The sequence below is a fragment of the Artibeus jamaicensis genome, unplaced genomic scaffold (assembly GCF_021234435.1).
Source record: "Artibeus jamaicensis isolate MK-2021 breed Jamaican fruit bat unplaced genomic scaffold, CSHL_Jam_final contig_700, whole genome shotgun sequence".
NCBI lineage: Eukaryota > Metazoa > Chordata > Mammalia > Chiroptera > Phyllostomidae > Artibeus > Artibeus jamaicensis.
The window spans coordinates 6,358,028-6,377,817 of NW_026521930.1; the positions used below are offsets into that span (position 1 = coordinate 6,358,028).

General features: G+C 51.0%; 2 protein-coding genes across 6 annotated transcripts; both read left to right on the forward strand.

Annotated features, from left to right (window-relative positions):
• Positions 1-258: 258 nt before the first annotated feature.
• KIF22 (kinesin family member 22) lies at positions 259-13,952 on the forward strand. The gene is made up of 14 exons (XM_037158284.2): positions 259-348; positions 6,496-6,691; positions 7,968-8,095; positions 8,187-8,341; positions 8,567-8,776; positions 8,857-9,087; positions 9,226-9,379; positions 9,493-9,628; positions 11,329-11,497; positions 12,040-12,208; positions 12,577-12,644; positions 13,361-13,573; positions 13,673-13,732; positions 13,817-13,952. Exons 1-14 carry the CDS (start codon positions 294-296, stop codon positions 13,862-13,864), a joined length of 1,992 nt encoding a protein of 663 aa, XP_037014179.2. The 5' UTR covers positions 259-293; the 3' UTR covers positions 13,865-13,952.
• Positions 13,953-14,662: 710 nt separating this feature from the next.
• Positions 14,663-19,718, forward strand: MAZ (MYC associated zinc finger protein). Of its 5 annotated transcripts, XM_037158268.2 has the most exons (7): positions 14,663-14,760; positions 15,368-15,454; positions 15,539-16,389; positions 16,789-16,852; positions 17,122-17,293; positions 18,099-18,323; positions 18,620-18,707. In XM_037158268.2, exons 1-6 carry the CDS (start codon positions 14,725-14,727, stop codon positions 18,299-18,301), a joined length of 1,413 nt encoding a protein of 470 aa, XP_037014163.1. In that variant the 5' UTR covers positions 14,663-14,724; the 3' UTR covers positions 18,302-18,323; positions 18,620-18,707. The 5 variants fall into 5 exon arrangements, with proteins under 5 accessions (XP_037014163.1, XP_037014170.1, XP_037014143.1 ...); XM_037158275.2 differs by lacking the exon at positions 18,099-18,323 and having other exon boundaries at positions 14,665-14,760; positions 18,620-19,718; XM_037158248.2 differs by lacking the exon at positions 14,663-14,760 and having other exon boundaries at positions 14,911-15,454.
• Positions 19,719-19,790: the final 72 nt, after the last annotated feature.

The following is a 19,790-nucleotide window of genomic DNA, read 5'->3' on the forward strand; positions in this document are numbered from 1 at the left end:
TCAAAACCGGGAGGGCTCAGCAGCTCCCCCAAAGGCCACTGTCGCCAACACCTCGGGTTTGCCCAGGGGCGCGGGCCCGGACGTCAACGGCTGGACCGCTAACGTGCACGCTTGCGTCCTCCAGCAGCGGAACCTTTGTCTTGCAGGACTCCAAGGCTGCGGCTAAAGGGCGGGATGTTTCAGGCCGCTGTAGCAGCTTCCGGCGGCAAATAGCTATGATTGGTGGAGTCTAAGAGAGGGGGCGGGGCACCGGGAAATTCGAATAGGAGAGGCGGGTCCAAGGAAGCAGTGGAATGTCCGGGGCCCTGACGCTTTCGAGGCGACGCGAGATGGCGACAGTGACCTCAGGTACATGAGCTGGTCCTAGGCTAGTGGCCGAGGTATGGAGCATGGTGGGGTAATGCGTCGGAATGTAATCCGGGCTCCGAGGGTTGTCTCCAAGGGGCACGGGACAGGCGGCGAAAGATGGAAGTCGCAAGCTGGTCAGCCCACTTTTCTCTTCCCACTGTCTCCTGCTCTCCCCGCGGGATCAGTACACTCGGGTTGAGACCCGGTTTCAGGCACTTAGAGCCTTGTTTGAGCCCAGCCCACTTTTCCTTTGTGCGTTTCAATTTCTTTGTAAAGTGGGGGCGATGACCCCATCTCACGAGATTACGTGAGTAAAGGAGAGAAAAGTGGTAAACACGCCAACCGTAAGGACAGAAAGAATGCAGCTGGTTGCACGTTTAGAGGAAAGGATTCTGTGTAAGACATGTTGTTTCGGTGCGGGGAGATCCCTAAGACATGTAGAAGGGCCAGCGAAGTTTAGTCGGACTGCAGCTGGGTATGAGTTGACAACATAAGACGTACTGAGACCACAGGAAAGGGAAGTAAGAACTCTAGCCGGGGAGGGTCAATGCTATTTTAGGTTGGAAAGGCTGTTAGGACATTCAGAATCTTGTATTTGTTTACGTCTGTCTCTGCTCTCTTCCGAATTCTGGTCAGTGGTTATGGTGAGAACCACGGTAATTTATTCGAGACCCTTACTGTTTGTCATGCACTGTGGAGAAGCAACCCTTTTTAATTGAAAGTCAGACACATGGTGAGCCCTTGCTAGGTGCCGGGCACAGTTGTAAGAACTTTATGATGATGAATTATTTAATCTCCACATAATGAGGTGGCTTACTCTTTTTAAAAGATTTTTTATTTATTTATTTTTAGACAGAGGGGTAGGGAGGGAGAAAGTGGGAAAGAAACATCAATGTGTTGTTGCCTCTCGCGTGCCCCCTAACTGGGGACCTGGCCCATAACCCAGGCATGTGCCTTGACTAGGAATTGAACTGATGACCTTTGGTTCACAGACCAGCACTCAGTCCACTGAGCCACATCAGCCAGGACTATTATTATTTTTTTAATCCTCACAGAGGATATATTTATTAATTTTAGAGAGAGGAAGGGAGAGAGACAGAAACATTGATGTGAGAGAAACATCGATCAGGAAGTATGTGCCAGACTGGGGATCAAGCCTGCAACCTAGGTGTACAGGACGATGCTCCAACCAACTGAGCCATCTGGCCAGGGATGAGGCGGTTTACTGTTATTGTCCTGGTTTTACAGATAAGGAAACTGAAGGATAAATGGGTTAAATAGGTTGTTCAAAGTTAACACAATTGGTAAACATTGGGGTCTGAATTCACACTTAGGCAGTCTGACTCTCTAGAGCCTCTGCTCTTAACCATTATGTCCAAGCACATAGAATTCCTGCTGTCTGTATGTACATAACCTGGTCTTACTCTTCCAAGACCCACTGTGTCTGGTTATAGTAGGTATCATAAAAACACTTGAATGAATATGAACCCTTCCCTAGAGGAGCTTATAGTCTGTTTTAGTAGATAATCATATAAGCATAACATGAAAAGCAATGAGAGACATGTATGAACTGCTATAGAGAGTACAGAATCTGAAGTAAGTCCTTGGGTATTCTGGGAGGACTTTAGTAAAGAAGTGATACTTGGGGTATGCTTCAAAGGTTAGATAGGAGTTTGCCAGACCTTGGCAGGACAAAAAACTACCGAGTGATTTCTTACTTATGATGTAAAGAGAGGCCAAAGATGTTCTCTTTGGCTCAATTTCCTCATCATAAAAGAGGGAAAAGTTAGGTTGAATGAAACTTGGGAATTGTAGGAGAGCGGAAAATTAGAAGAAATAAGTGTTAGCCTCACACAATCTTGAAGTTGCTTTTATGATGAAATGGAGAGACTCCTGTCCTGTAAGCAACTGTTTACATGTGCCTCTTCTTCCTTCCTCTACTGGACCTGCTGCTTTGGAGCAAGAATGGCAGTGAGCCACTTTTTTGATGAAAACAGGAAACAAGTTAATGTTTTATGTTAGTTTACTCATCAAATCTTAATTTGTTCAGCAAATACTCTCTGAGAGCCTACTCTGTGCTAGGTATTGGGGATGTAAAGGTGAGCACAGTAAGAATGGTTTTTACTGAGTTCATTGTTAGACAGAAAGAACAGACAAACGATGCAGTTACAGTGGTGTGTTACCAGTGCTTGGATTGAGGAGCTAAAGAGAGCCATGGGTGCACCTAACACAGCTTTAGTGGGGCAGTCATTTTAAATGGGAAGGTGTTTTTAGAGAAAGTAATGTGTTTACCTCAATCACTTGGTGGGGTACAGAGATACTGGAGGGAGAAAGAATAGTATGTGCAAAGGCCCAAAGGTATGAACGAACTTGGTGTGTTGCGGGAACTGAAGGAGATTTATTGTGGTTGAGCACTTTACAGTGTAAGGAAGGCAGTGGAGAAAGAATGATTGCGGGGGAGTGAGACTGAAGGCAGGTAGACCAGCTGGGAGACTGTTGAGATGATGACCACCTTAGCAAAGGTCGTGCAGTGGGGATAGGGAAAAGCGGACTCATTTAAAAAGGTAGAATTGACAGATGTAATGAATAACTGATGTGGGAGGTGAGAGAGAAGGTGAAGTTAAGAAAGATTCCCATTTTGGGGTTGGTTCCTTTCATTTCTGTTTGAGAGCACAGGAGGATGACATTGCCGAGAGAAGGGAAAGAGTTCAGTTTAGGACAGGTGGGGTTCCACGTACCTTCAAATCACATAAGAGAGGGTGCCAGGGCAGCAGCCTGGAATGTGGATCTGGAGCTCAGGAGAAAGCACTGGTGTGGAGGTGTCACTTAGGATTTATCAGCTTTAGGACGGTAATCAAAGCCAAGGGAGCAGGTGACCATGCCCGTGAAATGAATCAGAGTAGTGCTTCTCAACTAAAGGCAATTCTATTTCCCATAGGGACTTTTATCTGGGGTCATCTTTGGTTGTTGTAATTGGGGAGAAGGGTGGCATGAAATGCCATGGCATAAGTGTTTATGTGTTTAGTATGTATGCTAAATATCCTACAATGCACAAGACAGCCCCGCCACAAGAATTATGCAGCCCAAAATGCCAATAGAGCCAAAATGAGCAATCCTGATCTACAGAGAGGATAGAAGGAGCCTAGGAAAAACATTTAGGAATGGCAGAAACTCAGAAGGCATAAACAGAGTGGGTGGCCTGGAAACTAAGGGAGAAGTACATTTCCCAAAGGAAAACAGATCAGGTTGTTGAATACTGCTGGGGAATCAGACAGGATGGAGACAAAGCATGTCTACTGGATTTAGCAGTAAGGGGTCATTCGTAACCTTCCTGATTGGTGAGGGCCGAAGCTAGTTGCTACCTTGGTAAGTAGGTAGCAAGAGAAAGAATGTAATAGTAACAACAATAGCTAATACTCAAGAGCACTTGCTGCCAGCACTGTGCCTAAAAAGTATGTATACTTTTTCTATAACTCCTGACAATCTTATAAGGATACTGTTATTTGATTGACAGGTAGATGGATAGATACTGTTATTTTTATAAAGAGGAACTTTATAAAGTTTAAAGCTTGCAGACATTAAGCCTTCCCAAGTTCACATAGCTGTTAGGTGGAACTTGTCTTAGACTCCAAAGCCCATAGGAATACAAAGATGAAGGTGCTAGGATGGCCTGGGGAGTCATATCATGAACTTTAGGGGCAGACCTTTCTTTGAAGCTCTGTCACTAGCTAGCAACAGGCAACTTAGCAAACCTCTCTGTTTGAGGTTCCCTCATTTGAAAAATGGGGGGTAAATAGAAAACACTTATTGAGCTTTTACCAGAACCAATGCTGTTCTAAGCACTTTTACATGAATTACCTTATTTACTGCCTTAACAACCCAATGAGTAGGTATATTTATTTACTCCCATTTTACAGGTGTGGAAATTAAGACACAAGAATAGGAAATTACTTCATTAGGTTATTTAGCTAGTTGTAAGTGGTAGAGTTTGGATTTGAATCCAGGCTGCCTTATCTTGAATAATGAACCCACTTCGCCAATGCTAGTTCTTGTGTTGGAATATTATGTCATTTCTTTTAATCCTCATTAAGCTCTTCCAAGGCCCATCCCACTCCGTTTTATAGACAAGGAAACAGGAACAAACGGATGTTAAGTCACTTGATCAAGGTCACAAGCTAGTAACTGAGAATTTAATTTCTACCCTACTTGCTGCTGACTTTCAGGATTGCCATGAGGATCAAATTAAAACTGCATGCCCACATACCTTGTAAACCATAAAGTAAGAAATTATATAATTAGCTTCATCTGTTAGGTGAAGAAACGGAGGCCCAGTTATTGAAATAGGCCATCTGCTCATGGGTAAGCCTAACTTATGCATAAGATTCTTCCCAGGGGTAGTCTGTCTGCCTCTTTTGTCTTGTTGTTTCCGTGTTGGTCAACACATACCAGCCTCTTGACTTATATGAGGCCTATGGCTCCCTCAACCAGAGCTGCCAAAAACTCTCCTGGTTGCTATATAATAATTTGAATTTTGCTTTTAGCTGTGAACTGCAGTATGGTTTCCTCCAACATAAAATAGGGAAATACCTTGCCCATAACATTTTTTTAGCTCATTCAATCCTCACAAAAATAAAGAGGTTTTAAATTTTTTTTCATGTATTTTCTAATGATACTCAATCTTTTTTTAATGACTTAGATTTAATTATTGAAAGCAAACTGAGCAGAAAGCTTACATAAAGAAGGACTGCATGTCAGGGCCTTTTGCGAACTAAGCTGGGCCAGAGAGAGACTAGGGGCCACCTCTCAACCACGTCCATTCCAAACAAGGTGTCCACAGTGCCATTCTTTTCTTTCTTTCTTTTTTTTTAATGCAAACATTACAGTATTATAGCACTCAACCCCCATTAAGAGAAGGCCATCATTAGCAGTTTGGCGCACATGTGTGGGCATATGTCACATGTAAATACATATTATAAACCCCAGGTAAGACATGGGGGCACAGAAATTGAGTGGCTTTAGGTGTGGACTAATGTCAACTCTTAAATCTTAAACTACTCTGTCCGGTGCTAGTCCACTAGACCTTGGCAATTCAAAGTACGTCCTACCCTAGCCAGGGGGCTGTGTTGGTTGGTGCCCTGTCCTGTACACCGAAAGTTTGTGGGCTTGATACCCAGTTGGGGTGCATGTGGGAGGCAACTGATGAGTGTTTCTCTTTTATATTGATATTTCTCTCTTTCTCTCTAAAATCAATGAACATATCCTTGGGTGAGGATTTTTTTTTTTTTTTTTTAAGTTTTAAAGTATGTCCCAACACCAGCAGCAGCATAACTGGGAGTTTGCTAAAAATGTAGAATCTCAGGTGTTCCAGGTTATTTGAGTACACATTACAGTCTGCGCGTCACTGGACCTCCTTGAAGAGCAGAGCAGGAACTGAGGCTAAGCTTGGGGACACCCACAGCATGGCCAGGATGGAAAAGAACTCCCAAAATGAGCTGTGGCCACTGGTCCTCCCAATGGTGTCCCCAGGGTCCCAGCCTCCAGGCCTTCTTCCCTTACCCTGGTTATGAGTGTCTCTAGTCTTCTAATATGCTGGGATTTCGTTTTGCTTTTAGGCTTTGCTTATTCCTCCTTTGAAGAGTAGAAAAGACAATTAGGCTATAAGATGAAGTAATGGCCACATGGCCCGAGGTATACTTTATTAATAAAATGGGACTAATAGAACCTATCTTTTAGAGACACCATGAAGATTAAAGTGTGCTTGGCATGTAGTGAGTGCTTATTTATAGTCTCTGATGTGTATATAATTTCTCTCCTCCAAGCTTCCCCCCTCACCGTAGACTGCCTGAGACTATATATTTGATTCATTTTTATCTTCCATCCTGTCCTTCTCTGCTTGCCCTCGCTAACAACACACACAGAGTAGTGCCTTACCAGTTCTCCAAGAGATCCCATGCTTTCACACCTCTCTGCTTTTTTGCACATGCTATTCCTTCTACCTGGTATGCTTGGCAAGCTCCTATTCATCCTTCAGAGCTCAGCTATGTCAGATACCTCCTCCTCTAATACTCCTGTCCTTATATCTCAGCAAAGCTGGTCCCTATTTCCTCTGTGCTACACATACTTCATGCTAAAACTTCTCTTCTCCAGGAGCTGGTCGCTGTCGGCTAAGAAAGGTGGGAGCTGGTCGGCGCCCACCTCCAGCTCGAGTAAGGGTAGCTGTGCGACTGAGGCCCTTTGTGGATGAAACGGCTGAAGCAAATGATATCCCCTGTGTACGGGGCCTGGACAGCTATTCGCTAGAGATTGCCAACTGGAGGAACCACCAGGAGACTCTCAAATACCAGTAAGGTTTCGGCCATTTTTCCTTCCCATAGCTCTCTTTCCTAGGTCTGCCACAGTTTCTCAGACGTGCTTCCTCAGGATCCTTGTTCCTTCCTCAGCACGCCTTTGTTCCCCACACCTTCATTTTTTCATTCAGGAAGTGTTTACCGTTGCCCATTGTAATGAATCCGCTGTGGGGAAAGACCAGAGGCTGAATCAGGCATACATAATAATGTTTTATGAGGGAAATAGGCATAATGTAGGGAAGGAGCGATAAAGGGGAGCCCTGACTAAGGTCTGGGGGAGGTGCGGGAAGGGTTGGGGAAACATAAACCAGCCAACCAACCCAAGCCGCAACTGGGTGGTGTCACAGAAAACTACCCAGACTTGGGGGACAGAACTCATGAGGACAGCTACCTTAAAATTCCACTGGAATTTTAAAGTTCACACTCCTTGCAGCGTCATCCTAAGCCAGGGGGTGGCCAACTATAGTCTGCAGGAGTTTGACCAGTAGTCTTTATAATAAAACTTAATTGGAACATAACCATGCTAATTTATTCACGTATTGCCTAAATCTGCTTTCCAACGGCAAGACTGAGTAATTGTGAAAGGAGCCATGTGGCCCACAAAGCCTAAAATATTTTCTCTCTGGCTTTTTATAGAAGAAGTTTGCCAACCCTGTTCTGGGCCCTTAATGGTTTGGCTTTGATTTCTTTCCAGCCTCATCTGCCCAATATATGCTATACTCCGCCTACATTAATCCCTGCTGTGGCCTTAGCCGCAGCATCTCCTCCAGAGTACAGGGAGTGAACTAGGTGCGTTGTCTCATCTAGTCATAAGCAGCATCCTCTATTTATTCCATTATGGTGTACAAATACTATTATTCTATATATACTGTGATGTGAAAAAGATTGGGAAGCCCTGACCTTTTATACCATGTCTTGTCTGTGTGCTATTTTTGATACTTAGGATGTCTTTCTTTTTTCTGGCAAAATCTTCCTTCCTCCAGCAGAATCAGTTACTTCTGGTGTATTTTTGTTTCCTGAATCACAGCAAAGTATGGGTATGTATCCATCTTACCAGACTGCAGAACTCCCAAGAGCAAGGATATCAGATTCATCTCTGTATTCCTAACGCCAGTACAGGGACTGGGATGGAACAGGTGTTCAGTGGGTGCTTTTGAGGGCCTTTGTGTAAGAAAAGGCATAGAGACTTTTAAATCTGAGGCCAGTATTTTCCTCTAGGTCTGGATGAGATTGGAACTATCCATCATTTCCCTCCTTTCTTCCTGCTTGCAGGTTTGATGCCTTCTACGGGGAGAGGAGTTCTCAGCAGGACATCTATGCTGGATCAGTGCAGCCAATCTTAAGGCACCTGTTAGAAGGGCAGAATGCCAGTGTGCTTGCCTATGGGCCCACAGGGGCAGGTAAGGGAGAGCCAGATAAATAACAGCTATGGGTTAGAAAGGACTATGGAGTTGGAAGGGAAATCTCACAGCTCTCTGTATTCTTTCCCAGGGAAGACACATACAATGCTGGGCAGCCCAGAGCAACCTGGAGTGATTCCTCGGGCTCTCATGGACCTCCTACAGCTCACAAGGGAGGAGGGTGCTGAGGGCTGCCCATGGGCCCTCTCTGTCACTATGTCCTACTTAGAGATCTACCAGGAAAAGGTGAGGCCCTGCTCTGATTGGGGAGGAGAGAGACAAAGGATCAAAGTAAGGCTGAGTTCTAGAACATGAAGCTCTGTTGTAGCAAGGAGCTTAGACCTGAAAAGACAGAGGCTGGGGTAGCAGATGGTACAACTATGAGAATCCAGCAGAGCCAAGAAGACTGATCCCCAGGAAGGAAGCAGCCTGTGACAGGAAAATTAGCCCTACCTCTCACTGCTCCAATAGGTATTAGACCTCCTGGACCCTGCATCTGGAGATCTGGTGATCCGAGAAGACTGTCGAGGAAACATACTGATTCCAGGCCTCACGCAGAAGCCCATCACTAGCTTTGCTGACTTTGAGCAGCACTTCCTGCCAGCCAGTCGAAATCGGACTGTAGGAGCCACCCGGCTCAACCAGCGCTCCTCCCGCAGCCATGCTGTGCTCCTGGTTAAGGTGAGGCCCACTGACAGGTGAGGACCTGGGAAGCCCCCTGGGCCTGGGCTAAGCCTTGGGGCCCTTGTTTTTACCCCTAGGTGGATCAGCGGGAACGCTTGGCCCCATTTCGCCAACGGGAGGGGAAACTCTACCTGATTGATTTGGCTGGCTCAGAGGACAACCGGCGCACAGGCAACAAAGGCCTGAGGCTGAAGGAGAGTGGAGCCATCAACTCCTCCCTCTTTGTACTGGGCAAGGTGGTGGATGCACTAAACCAGGGCCTTCCTCGTGTGCCCTACCGGGACAGCAAGCTCACTCGCCTGTTGCAGGTCAGGCCATCCATATGAGGGCAAAAGGGGCTGGAGAAGGAGGTGGTTATGCCTTCCGGGGTACTGAGAAACAGCAGTCAAAGAATGAAAATAGGGGGCCTTCTGACCAGCCCATCCTGCCCAATGCCCATCCCTCAGGACTCTCTGGGTGGCTCAGCCCACAGCATCCTCATTGCCAACATTGCCCCTGAGAAATGCTTCTACCTAGACACAGTCTCTGCACTCAACTTTGCTGCCAGGTCCAAGGAGGTGATCAACCGACCTTTTACCAATGAGAGCCTACAGCTTCATGGTGAGGACTAGGGTTGACAGGAGTGAAAAGGCCAGTCTGGACAATTGGGGGTTTGCTGAATCCACACGGCAGTAGCACAGAGGTTGACATACTCCCCACCCCATCTTTCCTAGTCTTGGCACCTGTTAAAATGTCTCAGAAAGACCTGATGGGCCCTTCAGAGGCAAAGAGAGCCCGAGGCCCTGAGGAAGAGGAGATTGGGAATCCTGAGCCCCCAGCACCTCCAACCTCTGTGTCCCAGAATTTCAGGTGAGCAGATGGGGACAGAGCTTGGGCATATTCTCTTTCCTGTTATGTCTGGGTTGTGTGCAGAGCAGCAGTGAGTTTAGCCTCTCAGATCTGTGAGCTGTGAACCTGTTCCTCTTCTGGGTGCTGCTGCCTGAGGCTCTATAGAGGCTTCCTACTTCAGTACCTAGTTCCCTCCCTTTCCATTTTCCAACCCCTTTAGACAAAAACCTCACATGTTGGGGTAGATGTTTCCAGGACAAGTACATTTGCTTCTGGCTTAAGGAGTTCTCTGGGTTAGGTCTTTTAGGTCCAGAGGATAAAAGCGAAGCATAGGAAACAGGAAAGAAATGAAGAGATATGTCTTGCTGAGACCTCTCAATCTGTGTGGTAGAGTCCAATCTCATCATCACTGAGAACCTGTTGTTGTCCTAATACTGCCCTCCTTCAACCCTCAATCCAGACAAAGCCTCTCTAAACCGAGTCCCTTCTGGGTGTGTGGCCTCTCTCCCCAATTCCTATAGCCTCATGGCCCATATGCACTAATCCTCAGGTCACCTCTCTTTTAATGGTCTTGTTCTCACCACCTGCCCTCCTTAACTCCAAGGAGTCAGGTGCAGTTTTAATTTTGCCTTATTTCTGCCAAGCCGAAATAAAGTCTGTCTGTACTGAATACTGAACAAAGATGAAGTGAGGAGGCCAAGGTTTAGTGCCCAAGGGGCTACTGTAGCTGGGGAAGAATGACATACATAAAAATGTACTCGTTCACTCAGAAACCCACCTTTCCATCTTGTCCTCTAAACTATTTGTCAGCAATTCCCTCTCCTATGTGCACAAACTTAGAATCATACATACTTGCACATCAGTATCACATGTGAACAGGCCAGGTCTCTGCCAGATAGGCATTCTGAGGGTGAGCTCAGAGATGGGGGGCACATCAGACCTGGACCTCACAGAGCTCACATTTTGGTAGGGGAAATATGATGGAAACATCAGTATGTGATGCAATGTAGGTAATACGGAGTGAGTAAAGAAGAAGCTACTTGTTCTGTAAGAGCCAGGAAGGAATAAAAGACTTCTAATGTTTGCCAATATTTTCTGATCCTGTTCTTCTTAGGCATTTGCACGTAAAGAACAGGGCAGTCCCTGTCCTTGAGGAGCTAGGTCAGAGTGTAGGAAAGATGACGTACAATCAAGCTAGGCATCATGGGAAAGGTGGTATCAAACTCACTTTGAATGATAATTGAGATCAGATGTGACGGGGTAAAAACTCCAGACAGAAGGAACAGATGCTAGGCTTTATTATGCTCAGGGCTCTCCTTGAATAGCCCTTTCCTACTGCCCACAGGAAAAAACCCTTGGCATTTGACGTCTTTAGTGGCTTTCAGAGCTGTGTTGAAGACCTCCTCTGTGAAGCTTCCCTGACTGCTCCTCCAAATGGACAGGCACACAGGCCCCGAATTCCTGGAACTTATGTGTTCATTAAATGCTTGTTCTCATCTGATCTGGTATCCCTGAGAGGTTCCTTGGGCAGGCAGTGATCAATCTCCATATTGCATCCATAGAGTCTGGATGACTTGCTCAGAATTGTCCAACAAGTTAACATCACATAAAATTCTGGAACCACATAATACATCAAGTTAAGGCATGATGAGGGGAATCCTGTTGCTGGAGAGGATGATGAAAGAAGAGGTAGGTGGGGAATAACCTCTTTGTCTATTCAGCCCCCTACAGAAGCTAAGTAGCATAGACCCGGCTATGCTGGAACGTCTTCTGAGCTTGGACCGTCTGCTGGGCTCCCGGGGGACCCAGGGGACCCCTCTGCTAAGCACCCCAAAGCGAGAGCGGATGGTACTAATGAAGACAGTGGAGGAGAAGGATTTAGAGATTGAAGTAAGTGTTGCAGAGGCTGGGGCTGGGATTCCTGTTGGCCTTGAGAAGCTATGTGAGAATCTTCAGATAAGGACACTGAAAGGCTGGACTGGCATCTAGTTTTCACCCAGCACTGGGATCCCTCAGTTTTTTAGCTTCTGCTTGAATGTCTTTAACATGGCTAACCTTTGAAAAATAACTGAGATCAGATGGGAGGAGGTGAAACGGGGGGGGGGGGGAAGCCCAGGTAAAAGAAACAAATGTAAGACATTGCCATTTCCTAAAACCTAGCTCTCAAATTAAGTACGGTTCTTGGCTTGAGGCTTGAACAGTCCCTCCCTTTGTTGTTTCAAAAAGAAGCTCATTTCACTAGCTCTGATCACTAGAAATCTCTTAATTGTATTGGGCTCCAGTTGTCTCCTGGTACCTTATCCCATTGGTCTTCACCCTGCCCACTAGTGCCTTGGAGCCCTGCACACTCACTTTGCTAACCACTGCCCCTAAAGTTCCAGCTGCCCTAAAGTTGATTCTGGGTCACATCCCTCCCTGATCCTTTTCAACAGAGGCTTAAGATGAAGCAAAAAGAACTAGAAGCCAAGGTGCAGGCCCAGGAGGCCATGGACTCAAAAGAGAAAGAGAATTACTCTCCCACAATGCTCCAACCTCTTGCCCGCCGCACTGTCACAGTGGCTAAACCCCTCAAAAAGGCTGTGGTGATTCCCCTACAACTGAGTAAGTTTGGCTCTGGGGGCCAGGAGGGCGCAGATAACATTTCAGAAGAGAGGGGGTGTTAGCAGTAGTCCTCATGTCATTCATATCCTTCCACCATATGCCAGCCCTGGGGATGGGTGATGAAGATGTGAAATAGAGCTAATGCTCTGCTCTTAGACACTTAGTACAGTGGGGTAGGCTGATAAGTGCATGAGTGATTTTCATACAAGACCAACTGAGATTACTTTCAAATACCGGTATAAGAAAGGTCATGTGGAAACACGACAAAAGAAGTTAATTTTGGGTGGAGGGGAACCGGGGAATGGGTGAAGCAAGTGGCTACTAGGGAGAGTGAAAAGTAGCTTCTGTAATGACTCCAGTTCTTTCAGTTCAGGAGCAGGCAGCATCCCCAAATACTGACATTCACATCCTGAAGAAGAAAAGCCACAAGAGAAAGGTGAGAGTACCTGTAGGCTTAGTCTATACCTAGAGCCTAGAAGTAAGGGATAGTGGGAGAGCAGTGGGATGGAGTTATATGATCTGTCAATACTTATCAGCTATTTACAACTCTTTCAAGGTGCATATGGTCTGAATACACAGATAACTCAAGACATTTAGGATGAAATGCAGTGATATGCACGTACCTAGCAGAGCGGTTATTTGTTACTTTTCTTTCTTCCTGATAGCTCTAATGCTCAGTAACTACTTAATAGTATGGTGTGTAGGCTGGGTCCTGCCCTCTACAAACTCAGGAGCCCCTTACAGGAAACATGACCTAAACATTGGAGAAATCAAACAGTGGAAGAATGGAGATGGCATGGTTGGGGGAGGAGCCTTTTATTGACTACCTTCTCCTATGTGTTTTCCTAGGAGTGAAAAGAGAGCTTATTTCTTAGAAATGAGGGCCCAGATTTAAGGGTTCACTGTGTGCTTTACATTTACAAACTCATTCTTCACAGCAACTCTATTACCTTTCTTTCACAAGTTGGATAAAATGAGACTCAGCTCAGAGACCAGAGGGAAAGTTTTTGGACACTTGACTGGAGGGAAGGAGAGGCTGAAAAGGATGGGGAAGGTAGCTGCTGTTAGTCTCCTTGGCAGAGGAGTACAAAGCCTGCAGTGGGCTGAACAGCAAACTGTTGTTTTTGTCACTCACCTCCCACTGCCTCATAGTTGGAGTGCCTGGATGCCACAGAGCCAAAGGAAAAGGCTGAGGACTGCTGGGAGCTACAGATCAGCCCAGAGTTACTGGCCCATGGACGCCAAAAAATACTAGATATGCTGAATGAAGGCTCGGCCCGGGATCTCCGCAGCCTGCAGCGCATTGGCCAAAAGAAGGCCCAGCTCATCGTGGGCTGGAGGGAGCTCCACGGCCCCTTCAGCCAGGTAATGGCCCAGGGAGGGCAGTCTTGGAATGGAGGTGGGAGATTTGGGGAAAAACTTGGTACCCCCTAGACCCTTTGCCCATTGCTGTTGTCTCGCCAGGTGGAGGACTTGGAACGCGTGCATGTCATGTCAGGGAAACAGCTGGAGTCCTTCCTAAAGGTGAGCTTATGGCTTGGCCCCCTCCTTTCCCTGGCCTGTTCCAGACCCCCAGCTCTAAAACTGCTCTCTCCCTCCCTCTTGCAGGCGAACATCTTGGGTCTCGCCGCAGGCCAGCACTGCAGCCCTTCCTGACTGCCAGCTCCTCTCTTCACACGTTTTTTTTGTGTGTGCGCAGTCTTTGTATGACCGCTTCTTGTATAAATACAGTTTTAACTCCGTTGCTTCAGCCTGATTCTTGGGACTAAGGGGATGGGACGAGGGGTATAATTGCTCTTCGGACTGGCCACAATCTCCGTCACTAACTTCCTTGGGCGCCATCTTTGGAAAAACCTGCGGCAACCCAGGGTTGTAAATAAACTATTGGAGCTGAAAAGGATGGTGGCCGATATAAAACAAAAAGCTGACGCGAAACCTAGAAGACAACGACCGTTAGGCGTGCGCGCGCTTCCTTTAGCTCCGCCCCATCTGTACCCTTGGCGCGCGCTCCCCATTTCTCCCCAGCGTCAACGACAGCGGTTTTTGTGCGCGTGCGCGCGAAATAACGGCCGCTGGCGGAGGGAGGAGGGGGGTAAAAATCTTTGAAGTGGGGGGAGAGAAGCCGCTGTCTCCCGCGCACCCACCACCTGTGCCATCGTCAGCCAATCAGCGGCCGTCTTAGGGGTCTCGCGCTTGGGACGACTGGGGCTGTTGGGCGGCTCCTCCGGTGCCTCCTCCCGCCAGAGTCCGTCTTCTACCTCCCCCCCTCCCGTTGGCCTCGCGCGCGCTCGCGCTCGCGCCCGCTCCAGCCTCTTGTGTGTCCTCGCGCCCCCCGCCCGCCCTCCCCGCGCGCAGTGTGCTCCGCTCCCCCCACCCTCCTCCTCCTCCTTTCCCCCTCCCGCCCGCCCCACGCACCTCCTCCCTGGGTTCCCCCTCCCCCACTGACGCCTCCTCCTCCTCCTCCTCCTCCTCCCGCCCCAGGGTGAGCTCGAGCCACCTCCCTCCCTCCCTTCGCCATGGATCCCGGCAACTGGAGCAGCTTCATCTTCCAGGTAACAACCCCCTCCCCCCGCCCCCCACCCCCCCTTCTCACACCCCCTCCCGCTCGCCCTCCCTCCCGTCCCACCCCCCCTCCGCGCGCCCGGTGCGCGCGCAGCTGTCCCCCTCCCTCCTTCGCGCCCTCCCCCGCCCTCCCCGAGGCGCCGGCTGGGCGCGCGCGCGGCGGGGGCCGAGGCTGCTCCCTCGCTCCCCCCACCCCGCCCCGCCAGGCTCCAACCGCCGCCGCCGCCACCACCGCCTGGGCCCCCGCCCCCGGTCCTCGGCCCCGCGGGGGCCTCCCGCCCCCACCGTCGCTGCTGCGCTCCCCGGCCAGCCAGGCGCCCTCCTTCCCTCCCTCCCGCCGGCCGGGGTGCGCGGGCGGCGGGGCGGCCCTCGGGCCATGCGTTCGGCGCGGCCCAACCCGGCCGGCCGGGGGCGGCGCCCCGAGCCCGGGCCCCGTGCGGCCCGCGCCCCCGGCCCCCGCTGAGCCCCAGGGGGCCCACCGTGGCCGAGGCCATGTTCCCCGTGTTCCCTTGCACGCTGCTGGCCCCCCCCTTCCCCGTGCTGGGCCTGGATTCCCGGGGGGTGGGCGGCCTCATGAACTCCTTCCCGCCACCTCAGGGTCACGCCCAGAACCCCCTGCAGGTCGGGGCTGAGCTCCAGTCCCGCTTCTTTGCCTCCCAGGGCTGCGCCCAGAGTCCATTCCAGGTGAGTAGGGGGCCGGCCGTGGTGGGCCGGGCCGGGAGGGCGCCTACCAGCGGCTGCAGCCCACACGGTGCCTTGTCTCCGCAGGCCGCGCCGGCGCCCCCACCCACGCCCCAGGCCCAGGCGGCCGAGCCCCTCCAGGTGGACTTGCTCCCGGTTCTCGCCGCCGCCCAGGAGTCTGCAGCCGCCGCGGCCGCGGCCGCAGCTGCCGCCGCTGCCGCCGCCGTTGCTGCGGCACCCCCAACCCCAGCTGCCGCCTCTACAGTGGACACAGCGGCTCTGAAGCAGCCGCCCGCACCCCCTCCGCCGCCCCCGCCGGTGTCGGCACCCACTGCCGAGGCCGCGCCCCCTGTCTCTGCTGCCACCATCGCCGCAGCCACTGCCGTCGTCGCCCCGACCTCGACGGTTGCCGTGGCCCCAGTCACATCTGCCTTGGAGAAGAAGACAAAGAGCAAGGGGCCCTATATCTGTGCTCTGTGCGCCAAGGAGTTCAAGAACGGCTACAACCTCCGGAGGCACGAGGCCATCCACACGGGAGCCAAGGCTGGCCGGGTCCCTTCGGGTGCTATGAAGATGCCCACCATGGTGCCCCTGAGCCTCCTGAGCGTGCCCCAACTGAGTGGAGCCGGTGGAGGAGGGGGAGAGGCGGGTGCCGGCGGCGGAGCGGCCGCAGTGGCAGCCGGTGGCGTAGTGACCACCACCGCCTCGGGAAAGCGCATCCGGAAGAACCACGCCTGTGAGATGTGCGGCAAGGCCTTCCGCGACGTCTACCATCTGAATCGACACAAGCTGTCGCACTCCGACGAGAAGCCCTACCAGTGCCCTGTGTGCCAACAGCGCTTCAAGCGCAAGGACCGCATGAGCTACCACGTGCGCTCACATGACGGCGCTGTGCACAAGCCCTACAACTGCTCCCACTGTGGCAAGAGCTTCTCCCGGTGTGCACGGGGCCTTGGCCGCTCACTAGGCGGTGGGTGGGGAGGGAGGGACTGTGATGGAGGTGGCCTAGCCTTGCTGCTGGGGAGGGAGGAGGTTTCTGAGGATGGGGACTGGGAGCCACTCCCAGGGAGGAAGGGAGAAAAACCTCTCCGGGTTACCAGGGAGCAGGGGGTGGTACTTAGCAAAGGAGGTGGGTCCTTGGATTGTTGGAAAGCTTGGCATGGACAAGGCAGGGGAGCGATTTCCTGCCTAAGTAGGACTCTGAAGCCTTGGACTTGGGAGTAAATTTATGGGAGTAAATTCAGGAAACTTTGAAAGACCTCTTGTACTTAAGTTAGGCAGATTTGGGGGCATTTCCACATCCCAGGGCCCTAACCCCACCCCCAACATATCCCCAGGCCGGATCACCTCAACAGTCACGTCAGACAAGTGCACTCAACAGAACGGCCCTTCAAATGTGAGGTAGGAAGCCCACCTCTTCCTGTCTTGGTTTTCATGATTTTGATCCTCATTATAGTTGTCTGAGTTCAGCCTCTCAGACCCCCTTTTTCTCTCTTTTGCTTTTTCACTCCATTTTCTCATCCCTTCTTCAAGGCCTCATCAACTCACTCCCCTTTCCTACAGATCAAAGATCCCCAAGGCTCTGATTCCTTTAACCTCTTGCTCCCTCTCCCCACTCCCTGAAGCTTTAACTCTCCTGACACCCCCCCACACCCCTCCCCCTTCCCCAGAAATGTGAGGCAGCTTTCGCTACGAAGGATCGACTGCGGGCACACACAGTACGACATGAGGAGAAGGTGCCATGTCATGTATGTGGCAAGATGCTGAGCTCGGCTTATATTTCGGACCACATGAAGGTGCACAGCCAGGGCCCTCATCATGTCTGTGAGCTCTGCAACAAAGGTACATGCTGAGGGATGCTGGGAGGGCCAGGGACAAAGGGTGGGGACAAAGCCAGAGGCCCTTTCACAGATGTGAGTTAAAGGTGCTGTAGCTGAGAGCTTGTGGCGTCTAGAGCCCTCTAGGGAGCAAACGAAGTGATATTGGGTCTACTGTGCATCGTTAGGTTCTAAGAGGTCACAGCTGGAAGAGATGCTCTGCCAAAGAGAGTCAACCTCTGGGTGTATGTGGGCAGAATGGGAGTGGGACATGGCTGCTTTGGGGAAGGAGTGGTCAAGAGAACCAGTGCCCAAGGGTTGAGAGATGGTTCCAGCTATGTAGCCACAAGTTCTCATCTTCGGCTCCTGGGACAAGTGGAGTACACTGGCAGGGGTTTAACAAGCATGTACCCTGCTTCAGTAGCAGAAAAACTTGCTTTTGAATAGATTTGCTTATTCACTGAGTAACTGGGCTGAGACTTTACGGGACACTGGAGGGAGGGGACACAGCCGTCTCTTCTGAGGGTCAACCCTTCAAGTGTCTAGGAATCAGTGGCCTGTCATCCCAGGAGAAATCCCCTAGCTATGGAGAATGGGTTCTGGGTACCAGTGCCAAGAAGTAGACCCTGTTCAATCAGGTCCCAGTTTCAGAGTGGGGCTGTGCCCTACCAGCCCCAGCAGAGTAGTTGGCCCTAGGTTACCAAGGATGTGGTGGGAGGAGGACAGGGCCACCATCTGAGGAAGGCGTCCCCAGCCTAGGAGAATAACCCCGTCTCTGGGGTCTCCATCTGGCTGACCCCGTCCCCCCATCCCAACCCCCCCCCCCATAGGCTTCACCACGGCAGCATACCTGCGCATCCACGCGGTGAAGGACCATGGGCTCCAGGCCCCGCGGGCTGACCGCATCCTGTGCAAGCTGTGCAGCGTGCACTGCAAGACCCCCGCCCAGCTGGCCGGCCACATGCAGACCCATCTGGGGGGGGCCGCACCCCCTGTCCCGGGAGATGCCCCCCAGCCACAGTCCACCTGCTGAGGGGGACCCCTGCACCCACCAGGCAAGGCGTGGGACATGGCTGGGGGGGACGGATGGTGCGTGTGGGACAAGGGGACTCAAGGGGCCCAATAGGGGATCTCAGGAAGGCCAGGGATGTCCATCCTACCACTCATGTTAGGGAGACTTCTGGGGACAGAGAGGGCCCTTGAGGAGAATTGGGTAAAGATACAGGCCAAAGCCTCTGGGAACCAAACAGGAAATGAGCAACGGCTGTGTCCCGGGGGTGGGAGTCTGGGGCAGGCAGCAAGGCTCTTGCCATTCAGATGGCACTGTGATCTGGTGTTTCTCACCATGCAGGTACTGGTGAGGTTTGTCCAATGGCAGCGGCAGCAGCGGCGGCGGCGGCAGCAGCAGCAGCGGCAGCAGCAGCGGCTGCATCAGTGGCAGCCCCTCCAACAGCTGTGGGTGCCCTCTCTGGGGCTGAGGGGGTGCCTGTGAGCTCTCAGCCACTTCCCTCCCAGCCTTGGTGAACTCCCAAGTTGGTGAGGGGGAGAGGGGAGGAAAATGGAGGAAAGTCCCTTGGTACAATCTCCTTTCTACTCTTCTCTTCCCACCAACTCCTCACTGCTTCCCTCACCACCCAAGGAGCCTCCTGAAGGAAAGGAGGAAGAAATGTTTTCTTAGGGGAATTCACTAGGTTTTAACAATTTGTTCTCCTGCTCCTCTCTTCCTATCAGACCTGACCCCACATACACACCTGTCCTCTTGGTTGTGTTGAAGCTCCCTGGACAGTGGGCAGGGGTGGCAGAGGACAGGAGCAGCCACTGCCCTCACCCCTTCTCCTCTCTGTAACCCTCTGCCTTGCCTTTCCAGGGATTTGTGAACCTTCTCCCTTGATGGTCCTTCTTGCTCTCCTTCCAGTCCCCCCCTACTGTCTGCTGCCCCTCCCTGGGGAGTTGGTGCTTTTTTTTTTCCAGGGGGAGGGAGGAGAGAAAGGAGGGGAATCAAAGATTCTGTCCTAGAGGGGAAAAGGTGAGATTTGAGAAGAGGCAGAAACAGGGAAGGCAAAGATGGTACCTTCATAAGGTGGGGTTGTTTAGGGTCAGGCCCTAAGCATCATCCTACTGGAGAATTTGTCAGGGGAAAACAAGTCAAAGGGAGCAAAAGAAGGAGCCACTTGGGCAAGAGGCAGGGCAAGAGATGGAACTTTATGAGGCCAGGGTAAATAGGGGGGTCCAGGGACTAGAGGTGCTGCCTGGGGTTGGGGGGAAGGCAGCTGGTGTCTCCCCTTTTCCTCTTCCACCCCAGCTCCAGCCCTGGCCTTTTCATCCCTCTCCCCCAAGATAGAAGCTGTGGCCCTGGCCTTGTCATCGTGTTCCAGTGTCCCCTGCATGTTCCCTACCCTTCACTCCCTCTTGCGTGGATCCCATTACAATAAATTTTAAATAAAAACTTGGCTCTGGCTTGAATGAATTGCTCTCACCGAAGCCCCTGTTCCCACCCGCAAAGGGTTTCTTCTTGGACTTGG

What these genes read in the sequence shown, in the direction of transcription:
- KIF22 (XM_037158284.2), top strand. Translation starts at nt 294, where the DNA reads ATGTCCGGGGCCCTGACGCTTTCGAGGCGACGCGAGATGGCGACAGTG. An exon ending in TCTGTGTCCCAGAATTTCAG is followed by an intron (nt 9,629 to 11,328) that starts GTGAGCAGATGG and finishes TTGTCTATTCAG; the next exon opens with CCCCCTACAGAAGCTAAGTA. An exon ending in TCCACGGCCCCTTCAGCCAG is followed by an intron (nt 13,574 to 13,672) that starts GTAATGGCCCAG and finishes TTGTCTCGCCAG; the next exon opens with GTGGAGGACTTGGAACGCGT.
- MAZ (XM_037158248.2), top strand. Translation starts at nt 15,263, where the DNA reads ATGTTCCCCGTGTTCCCTTGCACGCTGCTGGCCCCCCCCTTCCCCGTG. An exon ending in GCGCCCAGAGTCCATTCCAG is followed by an intron (nt 15,455 to 15,538) that starts GTGAGTAGGGGG and finishes TTGTCTCCGCAG; the next exon opens with GCCGCGCCGGCGCCCCCACC. An exon ending in AACGGCCCTTCAAATGTGAG is followed by an intron (nt 16,853 to 17,121) that starts GTAGGAAGCCCA and finishes CCCCTTCCCCAG; the next exon opens with AAATGTGAGGCAGCTTTCGC.